The 13480-nt window shown below is 41.5% G+C and overlaps 1 protein-coding gene across 2 annotated transcripts; it reads right to left on the reverse strand.

Annotated features, from left to right (window-relative positions):
* Positions 1 to 430: 430 nt before the first annotated feature.
* On the reverse strand, positions 431 to 13237 carry LOC147707409 (uncharacterized). Of its 2 annotated transcripts, XR_015296617.1 has the most exons (3): positions 11699 to 13237; positions 6835 to 7232; positions 431 to 766 (listed from the first exon to the last, which is right to left on the reverse strand). XR_015296617.1 is itself a non-coding variant. In XM_086926431.1 (2 exons), exons 1-2 carry the CDS (start codon positions 12357 to 12359, stop codon positions 7213 to 7215), a joined length of 681 nt encoding a protein of 226 aa, XP_086782557.1. In that variant the 5' UTR covers positions 12360 to 13237; the 3' UTR covers positions 2360 to 7212. The 2 variants fall into 2 exon arrangements, 1 of the variants encoding a protein (XP_086782557.1); XM_086926431.1 differs by lacking the exon at positions 431 to 766 and having other exon boundaries at positions 2360 to 7232.
* Positions 13238 to 13480: the final 243 nt, after the last annotated feature.

Here is a 13480-nt window from a genome sequence, read left to right on the forward strand (position 1 = left end):
CTTTCAAACCTAGTTTGCTTTTTCAAAAAGTTCAAATTTAACTATAGGCTCGCAGTTACAATGCTGCTGGGAGCTCATTGTACAATCATATTTTCGAATGTATGCATCCATGCAGTTCGGGTAAGCAAACCAATCCACTGCAAATACATTCACCTCACTGTTTAAATCAGTGATTTAGCTGAAAACTTCATCTTGGAAGAAACTAGCTGCAGATAAAATCATGTTTGCCCTTTGAGACTAACATGCTCTGTACTTTGTTATTTTGTCAATCCCTTTGACCCTTGTTTTGACAAACCACAGATAACACAATGAAGATCATGTGCTTTATGATCAGTTGTTGGAGGTGGATTAGGGATAGCCATTGAACTTCTAATTGGACAGGCACTGAGTTTGGTTGTGGTCGCTTTCTCAGAAGACTCAGAGTCTTGTTGTGATTCTCTGGTTCCTGAATATTTTTTTAATAATGTTTCCATTGTATACAACTTGTAACATTTGTTGTTACAATGATAAAATATGTTATCCTCTTCACATATAAGTTTCAATCTTTTGTGAACTTATTTTGCAGTATTTCTGCAGCATCTCGTATTCTCTTCTGTCCCGCCGCAGTTGATGTTAGCTTTCCTTTTGGATTAGTTTGGCATATAACACATTTTTCTTCATTGAAGGAATCCTCAGATTTTGTAGTTAGCAACACTCTGTCTGGAGGTAAAGATCCTCTGCTACTACGTGCTTCCCTCATGTTTACAAATTTGATTCAACTGAAAACCTGAAACAAAAACAATATCAAAATAAATTACCAATTTGATGGCTAAAACACATGATTATTAAGCTACCCTTTTAAAAAATGGTGGAAGAGTTGCTCTGAGGAGTTATATTCTGCCACTATGAGACTACTTGACCCCCAAAACCTATGTTTTGACAAGAAAATGTAGAAAATAGATCTCATGGTTCCTGAAATATAACCTCATCACTGCAACAAATCTGCCATTTTTAAAAATGTCATCCAGAACAATTCGGCCCAGATTAACAATGTTTGCCCAAGTTAAATTACTTCCTTAATGACAAAAAAACACATATCAAAAATAAAAATCTCTGGTCAACAATATTTTTATGGAGGTATATCAAGGGGCCAGGACTATGGTAGATTAATTAGTTTTATAAATCTTTGGGAGAAAACAAATAGCAGGAATTCTGGGATTTTCTGCTCAGATACTGATATTAATCTCATTAATCAATATTAATGAATGCTAGGTTTTGAGTTTGTAATCGATCTGGTTTTTATTTTCATTTTGGGATTTAAAGCCAGTTTCTCATACCTGGTATGAGAATGTCAGTTTGCCTCTTTGATATATTTCTGCCTTTTGTCAGCGGGTCTTATGATGAATGATGGGCAGTCTTGTAGAAATCTCACTGCTTGTCTCTCCTCTTTAGTGAGAATTTCCTTTCATCATTTGTAATGAGATCTTGGTATTATTTCCAGTTCCGATGTCACCGATGCATAAAAACAAGTCTATTTTGTTACCAGGAGGTAGCATAGGGCAAACCTGTGAGCATGGTCTCATATCACTGTATTGGTGTGTGTCTGTTTCAATGCCACATTCAGGCAATACCTATGTATATGTTAGATTATGACATTACTGTTGTTGCTAATTGTCATTTTGTAGTTCCAGAATGGTTCTTAGATCAGTTATTTGGTCAATTCTCATTGTATCTCTTGAGGTTGGAATCAGTTCTTACAGTAATTTCGTGTTTCTGTAAATCAAAGTGGTCTTCTGGACAAAAACACAGGCCTTTATAAATTGTTGATGTTCAGTTGTTGATAAAATAGATTTGGATAAGTTCAAAACGAAATCTTGTTTATTATCATCATCTATTTTCTCCGGTTGCATAGAGAATATATTTTTCCACTGCCTCTCTAGATCTTAAACACATAAAACCATACAAATTTAGCAGTTATAGTTTCAGTTATCTCAAGTAACTATAACTTATGTCCTTGCCATGCACTGCTAATTGCCCACATCTACATCAGTCATGACATTTTTTATGACTTCATTGAAAATATCACTGCAACATTTGCTTTGAAATTATTGATAGGAAAACTGTGAATGGCGGGGGTGTGAATTATAGCTAACTTAGGGCATGAGTTATAGTTTCTTGAGAGAATTACTATCGCAATGTGTGTGTAAAATCTGAACGTAACTATAACGTCCCTCTAACCATTATATATATATATATATATATATATATATATATATATATATATATACACACACACACACACACACACACCTGGAAGTACTCTATTTTCTACAAAAACAAGAGAGTAAACAATAATAAAACAGGCAACAGACTCACATGGAACATGATATAATCTCATGTTACAGAAAGGAAGAAAGACTGTCTGCTGTAAACATTGCTCGATGTGTGACAAAATATATAAATACATTTATATACTGTGATATCTACATTTGTAATTTAACAATTTGTTAACTTTGACTAAAATTAATAATAAGCTTGTACACATAAGGCAAAGTGTGAACTTTTCAGGTCAGTGTGACCACTATACAATGCATACTAAGTGGCAGACTCAAAGTACATGTGTCAGATGTACCCTGCAGTGGAGTTGCGCCCAGTGGCTGAGTCCCTCCCCTCTAAATCACTGTAAATTTTCTAATTATGTTCTAAAGTTCCAAAACCTACCAGTACTATCCCGAAGAAAAAGTGTCAAAAAGAAAACAAGCCTAAAAGTAGAAAATAAAACAAACCAAACAAATGGGGGTCTATTGTGAATGCATCTCTTCTCTGTTAAACACATATTCGCGCTTTATCAAAAGGATATTTTGAAATGGTGAAACCCATTTTGGGTATTCCAAAATTAACGCTATCCTAAGTGAACGTGGAGCTCCTCATCGTTGTAGAGGCCACCAGGGTGTCTGCAATTGAATTGTATGATGTACTCAGACTCCATTCGCCTCAACTTGCGTTCTCTGTTGCCCCCTGACACATGGGCTGGGATCCAGTAAATATCAAAAAAATGAGATTTTAGAACACATATCCTTGACATTCCCATGTGTTTGTTCACAATGTTTGGCAATCATATATGTCATGTCCTTGTTTCTGATTGCCGGAAGATGTTCTAACTCCATCTTTTTCACTGGAAAGATTATACTGCCCACATAGTTCAAACCACATACACATCTCAAAACATATACTACATAATCGCTAATGCAAGTAATGAATTTGTGAATTTTTGCAGTTTTACCAGTAGGGAGGCTATATTTTCTCACGTTGGAACTGTTGGTACAAGCTTTACTTTTCCCACACTTGTAAAATCCTGGGAGTTCCCTCAACCAGTATCCTGCAGTTGTCTTGCCCTGAACAAAATGGCTGTGAACCAAAATGTCACATAAGGAATTGCATTTCCAGTAGGTAATGTGTAGGTTGGGACGGACTAATTTTCCAATAGTCATATCTGATCTAATGAGGTGCCAATGTTTCCTCACAATCTGATGAATGGCTCTAGACTCATAGTTAAAAGTCGCAATCAGTCTTACTTCTGGTTTGTTCTTTTCCCAGCATCTTGGTGTCAGCAGGCTTGCCCTGTCTATCTTGGATACCTTCTCGACTGCTACTCTAATGGTTTTCCTAGCATACCCTTCTGCTTATCATCCTCTTTTCCTCTGCTGCATATGCCTCATTGGTGCTGCAGTTCCTCTTTTCCATCAGAAGTTCTCCGTATGGGACACTTCTCTTGAAATTCTGCGGATGGTAGCTCAGGCATGAAGAATGCTATACCCAGCTGTTTCTTTTCTAAAAAGTCTAGTGTGGATGGTGTCATCTTTCACTTCAACTAATATTCTAGAAATTCAATGGTATTGTGATTTATTTTAATGGTGAATTTTAGATTTAGGTTATAGCGGCTATCCTGATAAGTACAGGCCTCAGCAAGGCCTGTTAGTGCAAAGGGTTCGCCCTTCTGTGCACGAAGTCCTTCGACTATAGGAAGAAATTGGCACGGAAACTGTAAATACAAAAACATAGTTTAATAAACCTTTAAAGGTGGTACTACAATCTACACAACACTCTACAGCATTGTACAGAGTAGTGCACTGAACTCAAGCACATGGCCCCCTTTTTTACACAAAGAAGGGGTTCATAAGTAGGCGGGTACAACTCTGAGCATGATTTACGACCATATATGGATATTTCTGAACATGATCAATACATGGGTGGAGTTAACGGTTCTTGAGATCCGCGAAAAGCACATTCCTATTTACGCTGATCAAAGACAGATGTGACTCTTACTGAGCATGCGCTAGACGCACAAAGGGCTAATTATAGACTGTTGCTGGGCAGATCTTAAGGGCGAGAAGCGAAGAGGTAGGACTCATCTCATGGCGGGCACATGGCAATATGTAGCATACAAAATGGTGGACAAAGAAACAAGATGGAGTCCGAACAATACTCAATATAGAGCAGGAAAGCGTAATTCATATGCTACAATATCATGTCTTTAGCTAATGCTTAACATTATCGCTGTTTTATTTACAACAGACGACCCTTTCAGCATTAGCTGAAGACATTCGGTTTCCTAGGATAATCTAAATACTCATCGTTAATATTGATTCTCATCATTTCAGCTATCTCTCTAGTCATGCTTTTCTGAAGGAGAGCCTCAGCAACAGCTCTTTTATTAGGTACACAGAATGAAACACATAGGGAACATATCATTGGACTACATTGGATACATATACAACATGTAAAAATAATTGCGACAACTATACATAGGCCAGTAAGAACTTTCCAGCCCCATGTAGAGATCAGAGTCCAAAACCAACTTGAAAAAGTCCAGGTTCCATTTTCAACATGTATAACAGCAGCAATCTTATGTAATTTATTGATTGCTTTTTATACAGAAGAAATATGATCAGGAATAAATACACAGCAGCTACTTCTATCTGCTAATATAACATCTAACACCATACGGTTTTGCAAAGCAACAATTCTAGTAATTTGCAGTTCTTCAGTGAGATTTCCAAGGGCTGCAGCAGTTTGATTCGTTACAGCTTCTACAACTCTAGTTAATCGCCGTATCTTTCTACTATTCAGAGCAGCTCCAACGAAGAAAAATAAACCTAAATTAAAATCTATATATTGTTGAAAACTAGTGTCGGTTTGGTCTACATCATCAATAGACAGAGTTCGCATATATCTGTTCACAGTTACATTATTCAATAATTTCAAGTCTTTATGGTATGATGCAGGTGCTAGGAACACAGGCGGCAGTAAAAATGCTACATAACACACTCCAGACCATCCGGCTGGTAATTGAAAATAACCTCTATTACCACATACGAAATAGGTATTATGAGAAGACAAAAATATGCTGTTATTTAAACCATCAATATTCAGTACGATAATACAGTCGCTAACACCTACAGGGATATAACCTACACTCTAAACACATAAATCTGCTTGTGCTTGGGCCACTGAAATCACAAATTTCTCATTTCCAACAATGTCTCTAGTGTTCGTGAAAATGTAGGGCGTTGAATCATTCTCCGGTCGATACTCTTAACACTCCCATATAGTTCTGTTGGCTTGTGGAAAGCCTTCTTTGTCCTGATGGCATTCTTTATTCAGTCTGGAAAGTAATCTGCCCACTGTAGGCTTCCTCGTCGCAAAAAACAAAGTGTACCATGCTCGACAAGAGCCATTATGAGAGAAAGGGAGTGGTCTGAATGGTGTTCACCCCTTCTTCTGGTGTGCTGGCATCATACCACATATCCAACAGTTTGTGGCATTAGTGGCAACATGGGTATGGTGCAGCATCTGGATGAAAGTGTTATTCAAATATGACTGTCGATGCTTCAACTCTTGATATGGAAGCGTATAAAAGAAATGCTCATCTGGCACTGGAGTGGAAACAACATACAATTCATGGGCAGGAATTGCATCCTCGACAAACCACGTGATTGTAGCAACAACTGCTAAGCAGCAATGAACCCTACAGTGTTGTAAATAAAACAGCGATAGTATTAAGCATTCGCTGAAGACGTGCTATCATGTCTTTATTCTAGTTTTCCCGCCCGTACTTGAAATACGGCCAGACTCCATTTTGTTTTCTGGCATCCATCTTGTGTGCCATACATTGCCATGTGCTCGCCACGAGGCAAGTCCTACCTCACTGATTGTCACCCCTAAAGTTTGCCCAACAACAGGCTATAAATAGTTCCTTGTGCGTCCAGCGCATGTCCAGTAGGAGTCACATCTGTTTCTGATTAGCGTAGATTGGAATGTGCATTCGGCGGGTCTCAAGAACCATTAACTCCACCCATGTATCGATCATGTTCAAGAAATGTCCATATATGGTTGTACATCATGCTTTTAGCTGTAACCGCCCACTTATGAGCCCCTTCTTTGTGTATAAAAGGGGACCGCATGTCTAAGTTCTTTGTGCTACCTGGTACAATACTGTAGAGTGTTGTGTAGGTTGTAGTACCACATTTAAAGGTTTATTAAACTATGTTTTTGTATTTCCAGTTTCTGTGCCAATTTCTTGTGTAAGTCTGAGGACTCTGTGTACAGAAGGGCGAACCCTTTTCGCATACGCAGGCCTTGCTGACGCCTGTATTCATCAACAGCACAGAAAACTTTCTTCTTCTCCATTCGAAGAAATGTACAAGCAATATCTTCTTGAAACAAAAAAAGGGTTGTCAGAACTCTTCCCCCTAGGCAGCCGTTGTTTTCTTCACCAGCGGGCCAAGACGGGTGTCACTACACTAATGCAGGGCTGATCCCCCCCTTGCCTCATCGTCTCTCCGTTTCACTAACCTTGGGGCTGTTCTGACAACTTATCACACAACTGCAGGCTCTTTCCTCAGTCGTAGATTGTATCTCCTCGCTCGAGGAACTGTCGGGTCCGGGAAGAACTCCTCAGATTCGTCATGTACCACAGCACGGCCTCTCTCCGCAGTCAGGATTTCTCGATGGTCGGCCAATACAGCAGGCTCCACCAATCCGGGTTGCACCTTCCGACAGTGTACAGAATGGATCCAATTCTTCCGGTTGGTGACTCGGACGGCTGTTCTCGTCGCCAGCAGAATCTGCTCGGGACCACACCACCTTGGCTCTAGACTGCTCGACCTCTCGAATGATTTTATAAGGACGAAATCTCCGGTTCGGAGATTATGGCCTTCACCTGTGGACCGGTCAGGGAGTGCTTCTCGAACCTGTTGATGAATAGAAACCAGACTGTCAGTTAATTGTGCCAAATAGTAATTCATTAAAACACAAGGTACATCATACACTGAGCTTGGCTTGGGCACTCCCCATATATTCATGGGACGCCCAAATACAATCTCATAAGGAGTAAGACCTGTTCGAGAGTGTGGTACTGATCTAATAGACAATAATGCCAAAGGCAAAGCATCTGGCCAAGACAGAGAAGTAGAAGCTTGTATCTTTGCTATTTTAAGCTTCAAAGTACCATTGTACTTTTCCACCAAGCCTGCTGACTGTGGGTGGAACACTGCATGGAATTTCTGTTTTATTCCGATCTTCAGGACATATTTGACAATGTCCGCCATAAAATGAGGCCCGTTGTCACTCCACAACAATCTACAAACACCATTTCGAGGGAAGAATTCCTTCAATAGCACCTTTGCCGAAGTAATTGCAGTATTGTCTTTCGTAGGGTATGCTTCAATCCACTTGCTGAATGCACAAACCACAACTAAGACATATTTCAGATTATTGCAGCGTTCAAGCTGAATATAATCCATTTGCAAAACTTCAAAAGGTGCAGTAGGTGTTGCAAATCCTCCTGCTGGAGTTCGTGATGCTTTTCCTGGATTGTACTTAAGACAAATCATGCAGGTCTGTACTACTCTCTTAGCCGTGCTAGTAATCTCTGGATGCTCCCAAACTTGCGTAAGCAATTTCACAATTGCTGAAGCTCCAACATATGCTAGCCCATGTGTCATCTGAACCATAGGTTGTACAAAAGCTATGGGTAACTTCCACTTATGCATCTGCTTATTTCTCAAACAACCTTCATCATCCAACTCTCCATCTTTAGACCATTGCTCCCGTTCTTTATTGGAAGCGGTCCTCTGTATCTCTAGTACCTCCTTCCTAGCATCGTGCCATCGTTCAGCTTGTGACTTCACGACGCACATTGAAGTGGAGTCAGGCTGCATCGCAGTTTCTCGTGCTACTCGAGCTACAAAAGCATTTCCTTCTCCCACTTTATCTGTTACTTTCTTGTGTGCGTTGCATTTCACTATAGCTATCTTCTTTGGATACGTCAACGCAGTCAAAAGATTATGTACTAATTCTCCGTACATTATCTGTGCTCCATGTGATGTCAGAAACCCTCTTTCCTTCCAGAGCAGGCCGAAATCGTGCGCTACTCCAAAAGCATAGCGGCTGTCCATGTAAACATTTACGCATAACCCTGCACTAAGCTCACATGCTTGTGTCAATGTTATCAGTTCCGCTGCCTGAGCTGATTTCTGCGGTATGCGTGATGTCTCCACTATTGTATGTAGCGTGGTAATTGCATATGCTGCTGAAGTCGTACCATTTGGCAGCTTTGGCAAGACCCATCTACCCACAGTTCTCCATCTACATCTAAAAAGGGCGTATCCTGCAAATCAATACGACCCTTTGTCTGTTCCTCAGTCACGAAAATGCAATCATGTGCGTCTTGCGCCTCAGGCTGAGTCGCTGGAAATGGCAACAACGTGGCTGGATTTAGTGTTGCACATCTCTTCAATGTAATATGAGGAGCCAACAGCGTCAGCTCATATCCTGTTAAACGAGCGCTAATTAAATGCTGCGTCTTTGTCTGATTTAAAAGAGCATCAACAGCATGGGGGACCAACACCAACAGCTTATAAGATAACACGATCCCCTCACTCTGACGTTTTTTTGACACTGCTGTCGCTGCAACAGAGCGAAAACAACCAGGCAACGCTCGAGCAACAGGATCAAGTACTGCCTGAGAAGTATGAGCAAGGGCGTTGCTTATCACCGTGCATCTGCACTAAAACTGATAATGCGCATCCATTTCCTTCATGTATATACAATGTAAAAGGCTTTGTGTTATCAGGGGTGCCTAACACTGGTGCTGAACAAAGGGCCTGTCGTAATTGCTGGAAAGCATTCTCACACTCATCTGTCCAGGGAAGGGGAGTTGGAGTGTCTTTCGTCAAAAGTGGCAACCGTGGTTTAAGTATGTGTGAAAAACCCAGTCTCCACTGCCTACAAAAAGAAGTAAGATCCAAAAATGCTCAAACATCCTTCTGTGTAGAAGGTGCTGGTGTGTCCAAAATTACTTAAATACTATCCGATGTGAGTGCACGCCCCTCCTTAGACAAAAGTTAACCCAAGTAGGTTACCTTTGGTCTACAATATTGCAGTTTCTTCTTTGATACTTTGTGATTGTGTGATGCCAGAAAAGAAAGCAAAGACAATGTACACTTCTCACATTGCTCAGGGATATCGGCCGCCAACCAGATGTCATCGACATATTGTATAAGCGCCACACCTTCAGGCAGAACAAACAAATCCAATTGTCGTTTCAATGCTTGACTGTAGATACTAGGACTCTCAGTATAGCCTTGTGGAACTCTACAAAATCTATACGATCGATTATTCAAAGTGAAGCCGAAGAGATATCGGCTATCAGGATGAATAGGGATAGAAAAAAAAGCGTTCTTCAAGTCTATAACGGAAAACGTTGTTGCTGTTGGCGGAACCAGAGTAAGAAGTGTCGTAATTTTAGAAACCACTGGGTATTGAGGTATCACTATCTTATTCACCTCCCTCAGATCAATAATAAATCGATAAATCCTACTGTCAGTGTCTTTCTTCAGAATCGGTACGATAGGACTGTTACAAACATTGTATGGAACCTCTTCTACTACCCGCACTTTAATGAGATCCTGCACAATCTGTATGAGCGCCTCCTCCCCCTCCTGTAAAATACGATATTGAGGTAGGCGTGGCAACACAGCTCCCTCCTTTACACTAATGTGCACCAGGGGGAAGACCATCTGTCCCACATCAGTATCTGAAGTAGCCAACAAAGTACGAGGTAAAGAGGCAAATGCAGTATCCTCTTTAACCATACACACCCTCTCTATTGTCTGATAGTTGTCATTTAAAATAACACGTACTCCTTCAGGGGAGCAACGTATTGTGGCTCTGAAATGCTTGAGCATATCCAAACCCACAATGTTATCAGGAGTGTTTGGGGAAAGCAAAAATGGACATGGTGCAACAAACTTATCTACGTAAATGCAAGGGGTTGTGACAGCGGGCTAAGGGAAGGTGTTCCATCGAACCCTATCGATGTAATCGTTAAGCCAGACAGGGGAGCCCTCGGAACCAATTGTTTAGACAAAGCGCTACGAGTAGCTCCTGTATCAACCAGAAACCGACCAGTAGAACCCAAATCATGTGCTGTAACATAAGGACCCCTCTGATCTACTGCCACTTTAACTGATTCCTTACCCCATCCTACGCAATCCTATGCATACTGTGAATCATGATATTTAGAGCGTTCGTAATCAGACATTTGATACTGATTTCGTCGATCAAAAACATTAGACCCATCTTGCCCTCGCATATTAGAATCAAACCTAGCACGATCATTCGTGTTTCCCCTGGGGCCAGGAAGGCCCCCACGATTTCTCATCGGTCCTTGACCACGTCCTTGCCGTTGTGAACGCAACAATGGACACTCCTTAGCCCAATGGCCCATCTACTTACAATACGCACATTGATCCCTAGCCAAATTCGGACGAACAAAGGAAGAACCATAAGATCCTCGACCACCCCTATCGGTACCCCTATGAGGCGGACCGTACACTTGTGCTAACAGAACCTTTGTTTTCAAATCTTTAGACTTCTTCTCTTCATTACCCTTCGCTTCTAATTCCTGACGCTCATAATACTGAGCCATCGTCAGGAGGGATGCTGGAGACGAAGTCGTCCAAGAGCTTTCACTCGCTTTAACCGAGCTGCCACTCCTGGTAATAAATTCAAAACATACTTATCAACAAAAAGATGTCGGCCCGTGTCGTCCGTAAGCGACTGGCCACTAAAATCATGAAAAGTTTCCTCAAACCTCGAAAAGAAATCTGAAACTGATTCATCTACCTTTTGCTTACACAACGCTAACATAGTCCAATCAATCTTTTTAGGAGGGATAATCGTTTTTAATTTAGTCAAAATGGCAGCAGGAAGTTCTAATATCAACTGGGGTGGCTTCTGCGCAGGTTTCCTTTCTCTATCCTCATCCTCAAGATCCACCCATTTTGCCTTAAAGGTTACAAGATCATCTACTTTCCGCACAGATCTCCACATATCGGGGGTTATATAAGCCCAAAAAATAAATCGATATCGGCTAATGTCATAGTACAAGAATTTAGAGCCCCCTCAACTTCCTCATAAAAGGCGGCAGGATTCTTTCGTGGGTCGGGTAATGCAGCTTTTAATGCCATAACATCTGCTCTATTTCAGGGAGTGTAAACCCAATTATAAATGAAATACCCTTTAGCATCTGGAGAAGATTTATCCGAACTAGTACCCACTCCTTTAGGAGGAACATACAAAGGCTCTGCTTCTCACATAGGCTTAACATGCACTAGCTCGATCTTATCTGAGTGAAAGATAGACAACTGCTTACCGTCGCCGCTCGTATTCGTTTTCTCCTCCTCCGCTTTCTTTTGGCGCGCTTTTTCCCGTAGGTGAAGCTTCTCGTCCCGCAAAGCAAACAGCCGTCGAACCGCGTCGGGCACCTGGGAAGGAAGAAATAGACCTTTACGCAATCCTTTAGAATTTGATACCACATCATCAGGTTCAAGAACTGCGGAATATTTCCCAAAAGAAGCAATCACTCTATCATGCCATCCTTCAAGAGACTGTAATATTTCAGAAAGAGAAACAGTAGCTTTAAGTGCACGAAAAGTGATCTTCCGAAGTTCAGCCATACGATCGTTCGATAACATAGACCGTGTGTCTACCTTCTCTGGGGGTGATCCAGAATCCTCACCTCCCCCTCTCGGAGCGGACGGACCAGCGTACGGAGGCGGAGAGCGATCTAATAACGAAAAATCATCATCAGTTTTATTAAGGAGAGGATAAAGAGGCTGTCGATCAGCATACTGGCCAGATATCTGCAATCTGCGCTCCTTTTCCTGCTTTTCTTCCAATTCCTTTACTTCACGATTTCTCAACTCTTGCGCTTTCTTATGCTCACTCTTTCGTTGTTCCTTCTCAATCAGCGCTTTCTCACGTTTCTCGCGCTCACGCACTTCCTTTACCCACATACGAACACATTCAAACATGTCTTGCCTCTCTTGTCACTTACACATACACTGTTCCACATACTCAATTTTACGCAAATCAAACGATCCATACAAAGGCCAACGTAACTCAGGATCCTTTTTCGTGTATTTCCACTACAATGTGCTGTACATTATAGGGGAAAGACCAAACTTCACATACATGTCCCTATTAGGCGTTCCCTCTGGGGGAGCCGGCTGCGATTCATCAAGTCTTAACCGGTTTCTTCCAAAACAGCAGCACCACTTATGGAGTGCGCTAAAAGCAGGCATGTCAAAAATAGTGCAAAATATGCAATATTATAATCAAAATGGCACATAAAAGGTTGCGCTGCTCAAATCCAAAGTTCAGGAGAAATATCTCATCATTACCTGCCTATATGTGTTGCAACGCATATAACCCAAATCCAAAACCAAATATGACTAGTCCCACCAAACCAAATAGCCGCAGCAAGCGTATCCTAAAACTGCCTTGCCAATCCAGGCGTCCAAAAGCTCGCAGCAAGTACCGTACAACGGTTCTTACCAATCCAGAGCGTCCAGATTCCAACTGCCAAGTTGCGAATTCGCCCAAACGGCCACTGCACGGCAAACCGACAGAAGAGGTCTCAGTCGAGGACCGGCGCACCCAGATGGTCAGATTGGAGATAGTAGCCACGAAGACAAACAAGTGGCTTTTGGCAGCCTTAGACACATGCTTGCCACTGGCTCATAATAAATTTAAAACCCATAATTCTCCAGCGTTATGGTATAACTATTCATTGAAGGCTGAAAAGTCCAAATGTAAACGTCTGGAACGCGGCTGGAGGAAAGATTATTCTCCAGCAGCCGGCCTGATCTACAGGAAGGAACTCAAGCTCTATCACAAAGCCTGCACTACAACTAGAGTCAAGTATGTGGCGAAGACAATCTCTGAGGCCACAAACAAATCAAAAACATTGTTTAATCTAGTAAAAGAGTCAGCGGGCTCCAACACCAGAGCTAAACCCCTTCCTTTGAATAATGTTCAATGTGAAGAATTGACACGTTTCTTCACTAATAAGATTGAGACCATCTATCAGGACATCTCCAAACAGCACCAGGCTCACACCGCGAGGAACCCAAATTCTGGCCCTAGGGAGGAG

The sequence above is a fragment of the Lissotriton vulgaris genome, chromosome 6 (genome assembly GCF_964263255.1).
Source record: "Lissotriton vulgaris chromosome 6, aLisVul1.2, whole genome shotgun sequence".
In the NCBI taxonomy this organism is placed as follows: Eukaryota; Metazoa; Chordata; class Amphibia; order Caudata; family Salamandridae; genus Lissotriton; species Lissotriton vulgaris.